The sequence below is a fragment of the Barbatula barbatula genome (assembly GCF_947034865.1).
Source record: "Barbatula barbatula genome assembly, chromosome: 11".
NCBI lineage: Eukaryota > Metazoa > Chordata > Actinopteri > Cypriniformes > Nemacheilidae > Barbatula > Barbatula barbatula.
This window is the reverse complement of record NC_136774.1, coordinates 18,278,993-18,296,081: the sequence shown is the minus strand read 5'-3', so window position 1 is coordinate 18,296,081 and position 17,089 is coordinate 18,278,993. Positions and strand designations below refer to the sequence as shown.

The 17,089-nt window shown below is 39.4% G+C and overlaps 2 protein-coding genes across 4 annotated transcripts in view; both read left to right on the top strand.

Moving 5' to 3' along the window:
* Nucleotides 1-168: 168 nt before the first annotated feature.
* Nucleotides 169-6,504, top strand: ccdc124 (coiled-coil domain containing 124). Of its 3 annotated transcripts, none has more exons than XM_079468505.1 (5): nt 169-336; nt 1,111-1,282; nt 3,046-3,229; nt 3,372-3,477; nt 3,810-6,504. In XM_079468505.1, exons 2-5 carry the CDS (start codon nt 1,124-1,126, stop codon nt 4,009-4,011), a joined length of 651 nt encoding a protein of 216 aa, XP_079324631.1. In that variant the 5' UTR covers nt 169-336; nt 1,111-1,123; the 3' UTR covers nt 4,012-6,504. The 3 variants fall into 3 exon arrangements, with proteins under 3 accessions (XP_079324631.1, XP_079324632.1, XP_079324633.1); XM_079468506.1 differs by having other exon boundaries at nt 293-922; nt 3,810-6,498; XM_079468507.1 differs by lacking the exon at nt 169-336 and adding an exon at nt 349-556 and having other exon boundaries at nt 3,810-6,498.
* Nucleotides 6,505-7,267: 763 nt separating this feature from the next.
* Nucleotides 7,268-17,089, top strand: part of kcnn1b (potassium intermediate/small conductance calcium-activated channel, subfamily N, member 1b) — a 29,024-nt gene continuing 19,202 nt past the window's right edge. Inside the window, exons 1-2 of the mRNA XM_079468322.1 lie at nt 7,268-7,477; nt 9,717-11,156. Coding sequence (XP_079324448.1) covers nt 10,179-11,156 — 978 coding nt within the window. The 5' untranslated portion in view covers nt 7,268-7,477; nt 9,717-10,178. The remainder of the gene's footprint in view (nt 7,478-9,716; nt 11,157-17,089) is intronic.

Sequence of the window (17,089 nt, the reverse complement as noted above, 5' to 3'; positions counted from 1 at the left end):
AAATATTGCTGAGACTATTTAACAGATCGTCAGGCTTTCACAAATTTATGGCGTAATTTATATTTTTCATATGTTTAGATCTAGTACAGTATGTTTACATTCGGTGTAGATCATCCTGATAATGTTAATTCGGGGTGGTATATATAGGCCTAGTTTATTTTCCTGTATTCCGTCCCCAAACCACTGAAATCCGAACAATCGGCGAATGATATCACAGTGCAGCGAAGGCTATGTAACCGCCGAGCCTCTATGGGGCGCTAAATAAAGCGTTTTATCTGTCACGCTGCAGCTTGAGAAAAGGGCGAACGACACCCCGGGAGGCTGGCACAGGAAAAGGTTTGTACTGTTATATAGAAATATTAAATTAGGTAGCTCGGATTAAGGTTACATATTAACATGACATGCATGAGACTGCCTACATCTTGCTTTTATTACGTAAATATGTTTTTCATAGAAGCGCGTGCATCAATACCGCTGTTCCCTGAAACCATTTGGATTAGCAAACGTGCTATCTACTGCTTTCTTATGTTCGGCTTTGTAAACAGGAAACTCAAATGTGTGCAAGTTTTCTATTTAAATCTTTTTTGACTCATAGGAAATGTTGGAAGTTTTTGATAAGACGTGTTTTCCTCTAGCCATGTCATGTCATGTCATGATATGTTCTGTTAATAGAAAAGCAGGTGTCTTGCATAGGCTATGTTGTTCTGTGTTTTTGTGTGATAGAAAAAGATGGAGGTGAGTGCGTGTAAAGGACAATGTGACTTTTTGTAAAGACAAAAAGTGAAATTCACACTTTGTAAAGATATCACGAGTGGAAAAAGATATTCAAAATTATTTTCTTTAAGTTGAATAAACTGGGAGACCAGATTGCAGGAACCCAGTGTGTGTTTTCACATTGCACAGCCAAATAAGGCAATAAAAGGTAAAAATCCACACATACTGCTTTATAAAACTTACTAAAGAACAAACATCAGTCATTTCCTACTGATGGATTCAATATAGAATCATAGGAAATGTATAACCCAGTTTGTCAATATGACAGATCTTTCATACCTCAACATCTCATCACGTCACCAAAAGGTGGTCATGTTCTTAACCTTTCCTTCACAGGGAAGTCCCAGGAATGCCGAAGAAATTCCAGGGGGAAAACTCCAAAGCGGCTACCGCGAAAGCCCGGAAGGCCGAGGCGAAAGCAGTAGCTGATGCACGCAAACAGAAGGAGCTTGAAGATGCGCTCTGGGAAGATAACGACAAGCGTGTTGCAAAAAAAGAGCAGAGGAAGGTAAGACTTATGCCTTTGTTTAAGCACTCATCTTCTCAAGCAAATGGCATTGGCAGCACTCTGTATTAAATCAGTAAAGATCCATCACAACACTTTGCAAAGTATAGCACTGAACACAAGGTGGCAGAAATGATCTTCCTCTATACACTGTTCTTTTACTCTATTTGATAGTCAAATCTTTGTCCTAATATACTCTCTGATATGGAAGTGTTTTTGATACGCTGACTCTACAGGCTTGAACAAACAGGATTAAATAATAATCAGAAGTGTCACCACGACAATGTTTCCCTATGTTATGATGTCTAACAGTCATCTGCAGTTGGCTGCTAATCTTGTATGAATGACACAGCTGTCTTCCCCGCTAAAGCAGCAGACATGCGAGTCTGAGTAGAACACAATAGATTAATACATTGTGAGGCGGGTTTAAGGTTCCTCAGGAAATGAGGTTCTCGCACACAAAACGAAAGCTGAAGCCGACTCTGTTAAAGTAACACCGACATGCAAGTTCTAATATCCTCTATCAATCATGTCGTGTATTGATGAATGTGTTAACTATTGGTAATAGAGTGTGTTAGGAAGATTGATTTTGAAATTAATATGTTGTAATTGTAATTTTGTGATTGTTTGGTTTCCATATAACGAAATTCAATTTTTATAATTTTTTAGGCTTATCGTGAGACGATACATTATATTATAAAGCTATTATGTTATATTTTAAAGGAGTAGTTTACCTTTAAAATGAAAATTCTGTCATCATTTACACGCCCTCAAACCTGTATGACTTACTTACTTCTGCAGAACACAAAAGTAGATATTTAGAAAAATGTTAACAGAACAGCACAGCTCCCATTAACTTTTGAAACCAATGCAAGTTAATAAGGGGCTGTTAACAACATTCTTTAAAATATCTTCTTCTGTGTTCTGCGGAAAGTCGTGCAGGTTTGAAGTGACGAGGGTGAGTAAATGATGACAGAATTTTCATTTTAAACGTTTTCCTGGCCTTGTCACATTCCTAGTTCTTCCCTACAGCCGGCCCCTATTTGCCTCCATGTCATTCATTATTCAGCTGGTGTTGGCATTTGCAGTCGGCGTCAGCACTGTTGGCAATGTGTGCCAGCCTACTAGGTTAAGGGCAGCTGGTAAAGAGTTCCACACGCCCTGTTCCTTTCCTCCTGTTCCTCCCATCGCTGCCATCTGATCCCCGCTGGCCTAACAGCCAAACCACTGTTATTTTGCAGCAGCCATTCTGCTAATTACACCCCATGTTCCTGGGTCACTATAAAGGGTCAAGATTTGTCTTGTCGTTATTATAACTATGTAACTCTGATGTCGATCAGGCTGTGCGAATGTAGTGTCACATTTAGATTTACAGAGAAATGTCAAGATAGACTAGCGTATCTTGGTTTGCGACCTGCTGTGCGCTTTATCTGTGTCACACGAATGACATTTCAGCCTCTGCTAAACATTTGAAGGTGTCATCTCATCACGAGTATCTCCTTACTGTTGTGTAACTATTTCTTTGGACATTATCAACAGGAAGGTGGCGGGGTTGTTAGGATGTGGCCAGCTAAAACAAGCACTAATCCTAGTTACCATTAGTTGCCTGCCGTGCCAGCGTAGAGTATTTCTAAACGGGCAGGAGGCGTCTCTAATTTCTCTACTGTGCTCTGCAGCTTACACTTACATTTGCTTAATGATCGTCAGGCCGGCTCGATAACATCAGTCCAGTTGTAATTTAAAAGAGTGTGTGCGTATGTATACAGGATGATAAGGAAAAGAAGCGGCTGGAGGCTCTGGAAAGGAAGAGAGAAAACCAAAGGCTTCTAGAAGAAGAAGATGCCAGGATAAAGGGTAAACAGACAAAAGAAACACCATGTAAAGTGACTCAAGCCCAGATCAAGGAGAACCTTCAGTGTAGCCAAATTGACAAAGAAAACGAGGAAAAAGGTAAGATGCTCCACCACCACACAAATTCCGTTCCAAATTAAATGATCACGGTGACATAACAAAGCGTAGAAAATGCTGATTAAAAAAATGACTAGTGCAAATTTATAGTACTGATGCAACACTTTGCTTTAATGTCCAAAAGAGAAAAGCCACTTGGAGATGCCACTCGAGGAGAACATCAATCGAATTGTTCCAGAAGAAGGCACGTTGGAGGCACGGACCATTGAGGATGCCATCGTAGCTCTCAGGTATCCTATTCGCTGAAGATGGCTATTGTTTTAATAAGTCATTATATATCTGAATTCGTTTCAGTAACCTGGAATGCTTGTATAAATCAAAATGTAATGCCATATAAACACATTGTTAGAAATATCAACCATAATTTACCAACAATTTGTCTGTGTGAAAATCTAAACAGATGAACTTGTGTTTACAAAGATTTATTTTTTCAGAATAAGGCTTAACCCAGACCATATCATTTAATAATGATTTGATAACGTCCCTCAGTTTAGCAAGTTTTAAGTTTAAGATATTATTCTACAGTTGGATCATCCTTCAGTAAATTTTACCTTTTTTTTAGCACTAAGGAGGATGTGGATCGACATCCTGAGCGCCGCATGAAAGCAGCATTTGCAGCGTTTGAGGAAGTGAACATGCCGCGCTTAAAAATTGAGAATCCCAATATGCGGCTTTCCCAGTTGAAACAGCTGCTGAAGAAGGAGTGGACAAAGTCCCCTGAAAACCCCCTTAACCAGCGTGTGGCCTCCTACAACTCTAAGTAATCCAACATGACGGCACTAAAAGTCCCCTTGGCGATTCACAAAGATCCTAATAGACACAGACTGCGCCCAGATTTAATTTGAAGATAAAATTAGGAAAGATGCATGCACAACCTTTGTTGATTCTTTCTTTTATTGACGATCCGTCTGAAACCCATTTATAAAATGTTATCAATTATTTAACCTGATTTACTCATCTGTTAATCTGTGGCCAGTGTAGAGCTACCGCGGAAGTTTCTAGTTTGGTTTGAGTAAACACAGAGTGGATTCTTGACTAGCACTTAATGTGTTGAGCTAATGAGTTTAAGTGTGGTTAACCCGACCTTTTTCTGTGCTGTGGTCATTAGGGTTCATCCTCGCCTGTGTATGGAGAAGAGATTATAATTGAGCTAAATTAAGATTTTTTTATTGATTTTACGTTGCTCTGTTTTGAAACTGCACTTTGGACCTTATATGGACAATATCACCATATCCAAGGATGAGTGGACTAATAGCCTTTGGGTTCCTATACGTGCATTGACTGGCTGCTGTAGTACAGTACCGGTGCCAAACAAAGCTAATGCTTTTCTGGGCTTGCTTTGTATCTTGTGGAGAAGAATAACTCAGTAGATCTTGGAAAATTTAAATAAAGGAGTGAATATTATTATTATTATTGTTTTCAAATTTCCTTTCAAAGAAATGGCGACACTCTTTTTTTGATGAACCCTGGTTCAATTTCTCACTGAATGTCTTTCATCCTGTGTTAAAAGGACACTAAAAATGACTGACTAATATGGCAGTTATCATTCATACTAAATATATGATCTATATTAATGTAAAAGTTCAATAGCAATGGGCCGAGTCATATCGAAGACCTAATATGTCTTATCTCATAAATAAACATAATTTAGACAATTTCTTTAGGGGAAAAACTTGCATATTTTGTGTCCTAAGAAGTTTTTCCTTTCTCAACCGCAATGCACTTCCAGATGAGGTGATTCTTTAAACATACTCTGGGTAAATTGGCTTTTAATAACATCTCTGGTAGTACACAAGCAGCAGACATTAGATGGTCACTGAGCCCTAAGGGACGTTCTGGAAGGAAATGAAATTAGCCTGTAGGCTGAATAATTCCCAGCAGCCACCTTTATCCACCTTTATATTAGCACTTAAGGTAATTTATGGCTATAATGTATCATCAAACACAGTCAGACCAAGGAAACCGTGGGTCATTAGAGATTTGTTTCGAGATGACCTTGCCAATACTTGCTGCTGTTACAACATATTTTCCAATCAGAATGTCTTGCCTGTAAAATAATAGTTATTGTGAAGTATAATTGTTAAACAAAAACTTTCCGAAAATATATTTAGTCAATTCTCCGGACAGTTCCATGCATTACGACATCAGGACGCAGTTTTATTTTTAAACCAATTTGCACGTTAATAGTCGTGACCCACTGAGAGTGTTAATTAAAAAAAAACATCTTTCTTTTCTCGGGGGCAGTTACTATATTTGGCTAATCTCTATTAGCAGCGCTGATTTATCATGCTTGTTTTATCAAGATCAGTTCAGTGGCTGAATTAAAGCCCAGGGTTTCTGAAGTGTAAAATTCTTTGCTAACCGAGTCTACTTGCAAGATCAAACTGATCATATCAGCGGATACCCCACACAACATAAAGAATCTCAGAGGGCGAGACCCTGCTTTCTTAAAAAACATTAAGTCTGATAGCACGATTTCCCTTATTTAAAAAGGCTTGAGTTGGTTATAAGGCTTGATGTCTGTCTATGACAAAATGCATACAGCTGCAGAAAAAAAATGAATTCGACCATTCCAGAATAATTTTCAGTGTTTCTGAATTTACTATTTATAGGTATGTGTTTAGGTCAAATGATTATTATTGTTTCATTCTGTGAACTACTAACAATATTTCTCCCAAATTTCAAATAAAAATATTCTTTCTATTTCCATATATTTGCAGAAATTAAAATTGGAGGAACGGGTTAAAATAACAGAAAATACGCTCTGTATATTTTCAGACCTGTAATACTGCAAAGAAAGCAAATTCATATTCACTAGCAGTACAACAAGAATAATACAAGAATTCAACAGACAAAGTGAAATGGCCAGAATACATCTAGAAATGCTGATCAAAAGCATATTTGAAGTGGTCTCTTAATTTTTTCAGCGGCTGTATTTCTCATGTATTGTAGTCATAGTCGTTTATACAGTATATACAGTTATTGCAATCTTGTTAACCGTAGACTAACTTGTCTAATGATGTTCAGAAATGCATTCTGTAATATCATATATGAAGAGTTTGTTTCCAAAAAGAGAGAACTCTGTTTAAAAAAAATTCTAAAATCATGTATGTTTTATGTTATCACTATATATAAACAAATGTAATCACATGTATTTGTGTTAGTAAACTGTATCTTTTTTGTTATTGCTTAAATCAGAACAAACCAACTGCAATTTGATTGATATTAATTGGAATGCACAAATAAAAAACATTTTTAAAAATTAAAATTCTAATTTTGGGAAGGAACTCTTCACATACACTGTATACACTCTGGGTTATTTTGAACCTAGCCTTGAGTTGAAAAGGGATAAACCCAGCCGCTGGGTTAAATTAACCTAAAAAATGCTTTCTATTTGATCCATAAATAGATTAAATCAATCCTGCATAGGTTAGATTACAACCCAGTAGTTGGGTTCGTCCCTTTTTGATAATTTTATGAGCATGTTTACAAAAAGTCATACATTAATTTTTCTTCCTATATAGTGTTGATAAATTATTTAACAGTTAACCATAAACCAGATATAGCCATAGATCGCTCAGAAACTACCCACTTTCCTTACATTGAAGCATGTGTGCACTTATTTACCCACTGAACCCTACTGTTTGTGTACATGTACGCATCCAATAACCATGTTACCGTTCAACGTTTGGTGTGATGTGTGTTGGGCTTTTATCCGAGCTGCCTCTGTAGAGGGAAAGATAAGAGGGTTCGCAAAGGCCTTTGAACTGCTGAGCATCAATCGCAGATTTCTCTCCCCTCTTTTTCAACCAGTTCCTCATCTGCGGACCTCAATGTATTCGACTATCTAACCCAACCCAAGCAGGAGATACAATAATAACACCTGACACTTAAAGCAGAAAGTGTGGTACGTGTGCGACATATCGTGTTTTGCAAAGCCCATTTCTCTGTGCTTCTTGTTTCTTTGTCTCCTTATCCATTTGCATGCCAACCCTTATCAAGCTGGGCTGTCCTTTCTTCAGACTGCATCCTAATTATACATCTCAAAAGAGAGACCGGCCGGCCCCCCACATCTGACAAGCGTCTGAGGGAAAAGCTGCTTGTCTGATGACTAAATCCTGTTTTCTCCAAAACAGCGACCGTCACTCAACCCTCACGCATGTTAGGGGATCCGAGTCTAACATGCTCGCTGGGGGGAAGGAGAAGGCTATTTCTGGAACTGATATGACGGTAAGGATCTCAGAATATCTGTTGTTTATGCTTTTGGAAATTGGCAGTGTTTTCTATCTGTTTGTCACTATCAATTTGACCATGAAAAGGTGTCTTAAAGCTAACTCAATCGTGTGTGCTTGGGCTCTTGGAAAGTTATTTAAGCAAAACAATTGCAACAGGTGTCACTCCTGGGCAAAATCTAGACAAATCTAAATTACATTCTGCTTTGTGCACTTGAAACAATATGCATTGGGTTATAAAACAGCAGATTACATTTATTCCTCTCAGACATACGAAAACTATTTTGGAGAAGCTGTCTTTTTTAATGACGCATAGCAGAAATGTTTTTAATACTGATGGCAGACATTTTGTTTTAACACGAGCACATTCAAATCTGTATGGTTAAAAATAGTTTTTTTGGCAAGGTGGGGTTTTAAGAAGGGTCTGTTTGTGTTCTATATATTGCAATGGATAAGGTGTCATGCACGAAATTAGCGTAAAATCTCTCACCCGCCACCCAAAACCCCCCCTCAAGGGTAAAGTAATGAACTCTCATCTGCTTGTGACAGGGCCTCCATATCGTTTTTTTTCTGTTGGACAGGATTGTGTGCTTATACAAAAGACAATCTCTAGCAGCAATGCAGTTAGAAAACATGGAAATAATATTAAAAATAAAGATGCTGCGCAATGGTTGAATGGTTCTGTCTGTAACACATGTACAGCTGTTGCACAAAAGGTTTTTTGGAAGAGGGGTTCTTTAGACCAGGTGTTTTCAAACTGGGACCCGGGTTTAAATGCTTCTTTATAACAAAAATGGATGACTATTTTAGAAAGGGGGTCCTCTCCAAAGGTTCAAAATATTTGGGGCTCCTTGGATTGCTAAAAGTCAAATAATTTTCCTCTATGGCATCACTGGAGAACCTTCTGTAGCACCTTTACTTTTAAAAGTGCACAGTATTAAAAAAAATCATTTAAGATGTACTTTTTACTTTTATAATTTTATATTAAACTATGAGGAACTGAAACTGCATTAACTGCTTGAGTGCATTATACAGCAAGCAATAGGTGCTCCTCAAAGCTGCTGATCTGAGAGCAGCGTGTTGTTTTTTCTCAGCCCTGAATATTTCAAAAGAAAATTATCCTGAATCAGAAAGGTTTTTAAGTGTGATCTATACTTAGAGCGACTCTAACCTGCCGGTATCGGTAGGTGAGAAGTTCGAAAGCAGTTTAATGAACAGGCGGAATGGCAGAGAAGAGATATATAAATAATGCAAGCTGAGACGCCCTTATATAAGAGATGTCAGCCTGATTGCTAAGAGAATTACTTACAGAGAACCGTTCGCACTTATGTACAGGTTAAAATAGAAAGCAGATGGCTCTTCTGTTGTAAAAGTGATACCAGGATATTAAATACCTGATAGCCCATAAAATTGCTCTGTTTGCACGGTATGCTGTTTCCATTTAAACCCCTCAGGGGACCAGATGTCAAACTATCTATATGTGTTAAGATTATTTAATTGAATAATTACTGAAGACTGTTCTTCTGCCCCATCTGAAAAAATTACCCGTATTATTCATTTGGAATATATCAGATAATCTAATGTGGCATAGTTCAGTATATGCAGAAAATGTACAATGTGTACAGGTCCTTATTGGTGTTCATTCAATGCCAGCTAATGGATTCTGTAAATCCAGTGCCATTCTGGCTCTCAATTTAAGGTAATGTTCTAAAAAAGTGTATTTCTAAATGTCAAACCAGGTCACCTCTGCAGACCCACCCCCATATACACCTGCATGCAGGTCTCTGTACGTGGAGTGGGAGAGGAAAATGAATAATTCATGTGGCTGTAAGCAACATTGCCTTCAAAACCAGCAAGCAAACGATACTTTATTCTGGCCAGCAGCGCATACTGGTCTCCAGGGCTAATTACTTAATGAAAAAGCTCAAATTACCAGCTTCCTTCATTGGTGCACCAGATCCACTCTGAAGTTCAACTTCGAACCATGTGTTTTGGCATCGGCCTCGCTGACATCTGCACTCAATCCTGTGAAAACCTACACCACTATCCTGAAATCTAAACAACTTTCCTCTTGTGTTTCAGGGCTTTTGAAATTGGTTCAGTGCTGGTTTAGGCGCTTGTGCTGGCTGAATGAATAAAACTGAATAAAAGCGTAGCCTTGTTGTTTGACAACATGAAGATCTAGTTGCTAGGTTTCATGGGAATTAATATATGTTCACTCTCTCATCTGTTTGCAGGCCACCAGGAACATCAAGAAGACATCAGATTCAGCACCACATACGGATTAAATATGTGATCAGTTTGTTATAACAATCACGGCGTGAATCTGGACAACAGTTATTTAAATTACCAAGCTCTTCTATGGACTTTTACAGAATACTATAATCGTAAGGATGATTGAACTAAAAGGCTCTGCCTGAGGGTGCAACTGTGCTCGGCCTGGACGCTGATTTTAATATTTCTCCAGTTCACTGGTCACCACATGGGATTGAACCAGCAGGATTTGCATCATCACCTTTAAAAAAAGGAGCAGAAATAAGAAGTGCATGGACTTTCTAGATAGACACCATGGAATTTGACGCAAAGTGCTGCGCATTTCCACTTATTATTTTATTGTTTTACATCTCAGTGAGCTCATTCATATAAACACTTTGACTGTCACATGAGGGCGGTGCTCTCTGTAACTCCTTGGTGACGTGATGAGGCTGGTCTTGGTCAAACCTACCAATGAAACGGGCCTTCTTGACTCGACCGGTGCCACACGCAGCGAGAGGTTGCCGGATCATTGCAACGCAAAGCGGCAGTCGCCATCCGCCGCAGGTGAGGGGGTGATGCAGCATCGATACTCGGGAGCTGTCCATCAGCACCACCACCATCACAACAGCGCTGCCCCCAGACCAGCCACCCCAACGTGCAGTCTGCCTCCGCCGGTCCTTAACCAGCGCTGCCCCTTGCCAAAGCAGACCCACAAACTGCCCAGTCCGTTCAGTCAGGACGACTGCTCGCTGCAACGAGGCGGTCCAGCAGCACCAGTGAGAAGCCAAGGGAGCAACCCAAGTCTCGAAGACTGTTCCCTAAGTCGGCAGCAGAGCATTACGCAAGGGGAAAGGTTCGACTCCCCGCGCAACCAGTGTCGCCACTCAGAGGCGGCAAATCCTAGCAAACGCCACGGCGCCTGGTGCCCTCAGAGTTCGTCACATTATTGCAGGAAAGCAGCGAATTGCCAACAAGACCGTTTCTCGTGCAGCTGCGGCTCGCAAGAGCTCCAGAAGCAACCACAGCAACGAAATCCCACCCAGCCGAACCACCCTCCGCCGACGGAAGTCGAACCGCAGCTACAGGTCCAGCAGCAGCTGTTGGTGAGAAGCAGCATCCCAAACTGCTGCGTGAGGGGATCCGGGGAGCTAAGAAGTCAGCAGCCGTGTGTGCTGCAGCAGCAGCAGCAGCAGCAAGAGCAGCAACAAGCACATGCGGAATGGCAACCGCGGTTCCTTGACAACGACGGTCAAAGAAATCCTACCCGTCAATCGCGACAGTGCCATCACACCCGCGCATCCACGCCTGATAGATGTCAGGGGAGCAGAAACTCAGTTTCGCCGCGGAGTAAAAGCAGCCCGCTGTCATCTGACAGTCGCCTGTGGCTCGAGGAGAGTAAACACAGACACGAAGGGCATAAGGTAATATGAAACATACTTGCTAATATCTGCGCGCGTCGCACTAAGACGCGTGCGATGTGCAGCGTTTATGCGTGCGCTCTGCGAAGTTTATGCTTAACAGGTGGCCGATTTTTATCAATGCGCACTAATACGCAGGCTTGAGCTTGCTAGAAGAGGAGTGCGGTACTGTGAGGTCATGCCTGAAATCACTTGCCGTTTTTAACACGCGATGTCAAGCGTAGATGCGCAGGGAAGGTTTGTAGGCATTGCATACTGGTTTTGTGTTAAAATCGACAGCATCAGAACAGTGGGGGAGTGCTTTCAACAGGCGAATCGCGATTCCTGTGATGGCGTTTAGAGAGCTCTGATAGTAATTGCTATGTAGCTCAGTTGCGTTGCTTCATTCGGTCCTTCATTCATCAGATTTAGTCTTGCTATTGTGATCATTAGAATTTGTGCTCTTCTTTATCACGTTATAGTTCTTTTAAAATGTCTATTTAAATCTATCTATCTATCTATCTATCTATCTATCTATCTATCTATCTATCTATCTATCTATCTATCTATCTATCTATCTATCTAACTAAATAAATACAGAAGGCAGAAAGACAAATCAGTGTCATTCATTCCTTCTGGCAGAGCCGACCCTGTTTTTGCCTCACTGTTCCATTTTCAGCCCTTGTAAGCCAGGGGAAAACCCCCTTGAGTGACACTAACATGTACTTCAGGCCTGTATAATTCATGACGGGTAAGACTTCGCTGCCAGAGTGCTGAGAAATTATCAGTTTAGTTCACAACACACAGCAGATGGAGGTTTGCTGCATCACCATTCTTTTCCCTCAAAACCCCCATAATGATTTGTATGTGCGTGATATAATTTTCATTTATTGAATTGTCTAATAAAAGCACAGTTCCCAGCTGATGGGTGATTGCCGGAAGTCAAATAACCCTGGGAACCGGGAAATGCACGAATTTGTTTGTACATGTCACTCTTTTAATGGGGGAGAGACATAATTCTGCAGAATTCTCACCAGTGGGGGTATAATTATGTAAATATTTACACGGGGAGTTTACGCTTAGGCTTCTTCTTGATTGTGCATGAGAGGAAGTAGTGTTAGGATGCGCCCTGGATGTTGCGGGAATGACTGGTTGGATGCGAGATAGCAAGCTGCGGGGAGAATATGCGGGTGCTGGTGCTTTGCAGCTGCTGTTCTGTTGCTTAATCAAGGGTAATTTGTGAAGAGTATAATTGGCTGTGCTATCATGTCGCTGTGTGTATTCGATCTGAAACTAGCCTAGGGCTCTCTGCAACACCTACGGTGTGTGTGTCTGTTGGAAGCATGTCACGGTGTCAGGCCCTATTTTGGAGATGGCATGGGTGATTAATAAAGTAATATGCTCTTAATGTAATGTCGGGCTGCATCTTGAAAAACTAACATTACAAGTAAAATAATCATTCACCCAAATAGAAATATTCTGTTATAATTTACTCACTCTCGTGTTGGTGCAAAGCCATGACTTTGTTTCTTCTTTGGAGCATAAAAGGAGAATGTTAGGGACTGAATGTTAGTCCATTTATTATTGTTTTCATTCCAGTAATCCTCTCTTGACTCATTTAGAGTTTCATATCTTCACTGTATTTTAGACTGTGCATAAATTTGAACCACACTAAAGTCTGCAATTCTTGCTCAGAGATTTTAAACATTTCCCACAAGATTCTTAGAAACATTTCAGTAGGGCCTATTTAAACAAAATAAATGTGACCCTGCCTGTGAAAACCCAGCTCAAGCCATTTTTAGGGATTTAGTCTTCCTGCATAAAATCATCTGACATGAAGAACATTCTGAGAAAATGTACCATTGATATATTTAATGTTGACCAACTAAGGCCAAGTGAAAGTTTGAAATCATATAGTGAAATAAATGGTTGAAGTCTAACGTTGATGCTTGTTATCTCATAATTGGATTATGAGACTTTAGCCTTGATTTCACAGACTGGGTCACAAATGAGACCTTCATTAAAGGGATAGTTCACCCCAAAATGTTGTGTATATTTACTCACTCTCAAGTTATTTCAAATTTGTATACATTTATTTGATCACAGAGAAGAATATTTGGACAGAATAATTAAAAAAATATTTTTTGTGCTATTTAATTTATTCTGACTTCTTTACACTGTACAATGTGCTGGTTTCTCATGTGTAATATGGTCATCTTTTTAAAAAAAGTTTGTTGTATGACAAAGTATTTCTGTGCTCGATACACGATACGGTTTCTATAGGTTTCAGAAAGTTGAACCGCACGCAGTAAGGGAAAAAAAAAATTGGCGCGTACGTACATAAGGTAAACAACACAAACTTATAATGAATCAACACTTATGCAGGGGTAATGCGGTTATGTATTGTGTGCTCGTGCTTAAGTTCCGCCCACTGCACACCTCCAGGAGCTGGACTGTTTTCAGAAATAATCGTACAGCTTTATTTGTCTTATATAAATGTGAAAACTCAAATACTAAATACTACAAACTAAAAACTCTTCTAAGATATTAAATATGCAATACTACTCTATAGATACTCAAGAATAAAATGAGACTAGCAGAAACTCTTACCTCTGCTTTTGAACTTTTGCTCACAGCTCCCCCCATGTGGTTGTTAAGTCAAACTTAATTTATAATGCACTTTTTAGAAACAAGACGTGTTTGCCAATGTGCTGTACAAGTATAAACAATAAACTAGCACAGCGTAGAATAATAAAAAGACAAAATATTTAGCGTTGGGCTTGTGATCAGAAGGTTGCCGGTTCTAATCTCAGTGCCAGCAGGTCATGACTGAAGGGCCCTTGAGCAAGGCACCTTATCCCTGATTGCTCTGCAGTAATGTGCCACTGTATAAAAAAACCTACTTGTAAGTCGCTTACACTGGACTTAAAAATACTTAGTGTTTGGGCCTTTCTAACATGTAAAGGCAGATTATTCCAAAATGTAGGCCACAGCAAACGCACGGACACCTCTATTCTTTTATCTTACACGGGGACAATTAATTCCAATGACTGGTCGGCTGACCTAAGTCCCCTCAACGGAGCATAAGGCTATATTTATGATAAGGACAGACTGTATGTATGATAAGCGCAATGGTCTGTTACCAGTGTCTTAAAAAATCTCGCTGTATACGTTTCCCCCGTGGGCAGCGCAATACAGGTGAATTTGTTTTTACTAAGCTGATGAAACCAGCGAATGCAGAAACGTATTTGGAAACCATATCACACTCTTTAGCATAGTGGGCGGGGCTGTGTGTACCGACCTGAACATAGAACTTACAGAGTGTGGTTGTAGCTTCTATGAGGCTGCTCATGTAGCAGCAGGAGAAGAAGTGTCCAGTTAAGAGTTGTTCTACCGCTGAAATATTATTTTTTGAGGTCGAAACAACTACATAGTGTTGCTTTAAGCAATAAATGATGTAAAGGCCTGACACAACATGATGATAATTAATAAAATGTTGATAACAAAACTTTATTGGCTCCCATCGATGTTAATGAAGGTAAAATGTTAATAACAAAACATTATTGGCTCCCATTGACTTCCGTTGTATGGACATAAACCCACAGACATTTCTCGAAATATATTTTGCGTTCCACAGATGAGAGAAATTCCTACTGGTTTTGAAAGACATTAGTGTGAATAAATGATAACAGAATTGTTATGTTTGGGTGAACTATCCCTGTGAGGGCCTTCTTGCAACCTTCTGCATAATCTTAGATTTAGCATGTGTGTGGTTTATTTGTTGTCATCCAGATCATACAGGCCCTTAGATGAAAATGTTTGTCACATAAGAGAGGACTTCTGGGTGTAAAGATCACATTGTGATAGCTGAAAACCGTTTTAAAAGGGAACATTGAATAGCAGAATCTGTAATCAGCTTTCAGGTCCGCTGCAGACGTTTCATTACAGGGAGAAACTGGAGGTACTGAGTCCGATGGCACATCTGAATGAGTGCAAATTCGATGTCAAAATAGATTTGCTAAATTGGATTTGTACGGACCAAAGCTTGCAGGGGAGGGAATATGGAAGCAGGGAAAGGATGACGTCTAAGGGCCCTTCAGCTTTGAGAATATCGGTTAATACCGAAAATTAGCGGAATGTGAAATTGTGAGGTTTGGGACAGTAAAAATGTTGTTGCAGTAACAGTCAAAAGTCAGAGATTTCAGAAAGAAATTTCTCATCAAATTCTATCAGTCTGCCAATTTGATACATCTACTGCGGTAGTTCTCAAACTGGGGACCCCATGATGGATCTAGGGGAGCCACAGATTCTTTGTTATTTTATAGATTATAGAAATGTATTATAAATTAGATGTAATTAAACATCAGAAAAATAATGCCACCAACCCAAATAATTGATTTCCCAGCATTGCATAGCTAAATATGTTTTTGGTTTAATTCAAATGATAATTTTAAGATAAGTTTTTGTTTGGGGGGGCCGCAAAGTGATGCACATTACACAAAGGGGCCCTTACAATAAAACATTTTGAGAACCAGTGATCTACTATATGTCATAATCGGTCATCATTTATTCATCATCATGTGGTTAAAAACCGGAATTTTACTTTTTTTGTGGTATACAAAATAAGATATTTTAATAAATTTTTGAGTGTTTTGTCTGTCCATTCAATAGAAGTCAAAGGGGGGAATGTTGTTTGGTTAGCAGCATTGTCCAAAATATATTTTTCTGTTCTGCTAAAGAAATAAAGTAATTCAGGATCGGAATGACACAAGGGTGTGTAAATGATGACAGAATTAAAATTTTTGGGTGAACTATCCTTTTAATGAATATTAGGAGATACATCTGCACTAAGGTAATACTTAAATCTTTAGAGCAATTTCTCTGGCATTGTGTTTTAACCTTAGGAGGTTTAAATTCAGGAACAGATTTTAGAGTATTGTACCTAAAGTTCACAGGAAGAAACACTTTGACACAATTGACTGCTGGTTCCCTCTAGGCACTGGAGATTATTTTGGCAAGTGGCACACCGTGTTGGCATTGGAGAGAGTGAAAGTTTTGACAGCAGCTTTACAATGTATTGCAATTTAGCTCCCTGGAGCTCTTTCAACTGAGACACAGTGAATGCTTCAGTTCTGTTTCATTATGTCTATTGCTCCATTTATATTTAAAAATAGTGAAGTGGAAGCAGAGGCAGTTGATACAAGGACAACAAAAAGAGATAAATTAGCTATACTGTACCTCTGAGAAAAATCTGAGAAGTTATCTGAGTTCTCGTGATTAAAATATGAAAAAGTTTAAAATGCAGTAGAACGTAGCTGAAAAGAGTGAAACTGTACCACCAACTACAGTATGGTGATAAATCCATCGTTGCAGTATGATTTGAGTATGAGTGTTTTAATTGTATGGTATACTATATACCATAGAAATACATAAATATAACCTATGATATCTGTAGGGTGTGAAGTGTAAATACTGTGGCTGCAATGCAAACAACGAAAAACCATTGTTTGACATCAGTCTGTTTGACCAACAAATAACAGACCTGGGCAGGAGTCCTCTTTTTTTGCAGTTCTGATACAGCCTGCCGAAGTAAAAATGATACACTTCCGCTTTTCAGTGGTCCAAAAATTACAGATCGCAAACTGCCGTTCAAATCTTTCACCTTTAAACGATCCTTTCAGTTGTCGGTAGATGATATCAAGTCCCGCCCAACATTATTGTTCTCATTTCATAATTCGTTTCACTCAGGTATACGCCACAATCAGTGGCGGCTCCAGACAATTTTGATTGGGGGGTCAATGGGGGGTCCTGGTCATTTAAAGGGGGGTCTCATGAAAACCGACAGAAAATACAGTGGACACGGCTAATAGCTGCATATTAATGCTACTAAACAAATAAAACAACACAGCATATCAACTACTTTGTTTTTAATTAATTAATCAATTGTAGTTTGCCAA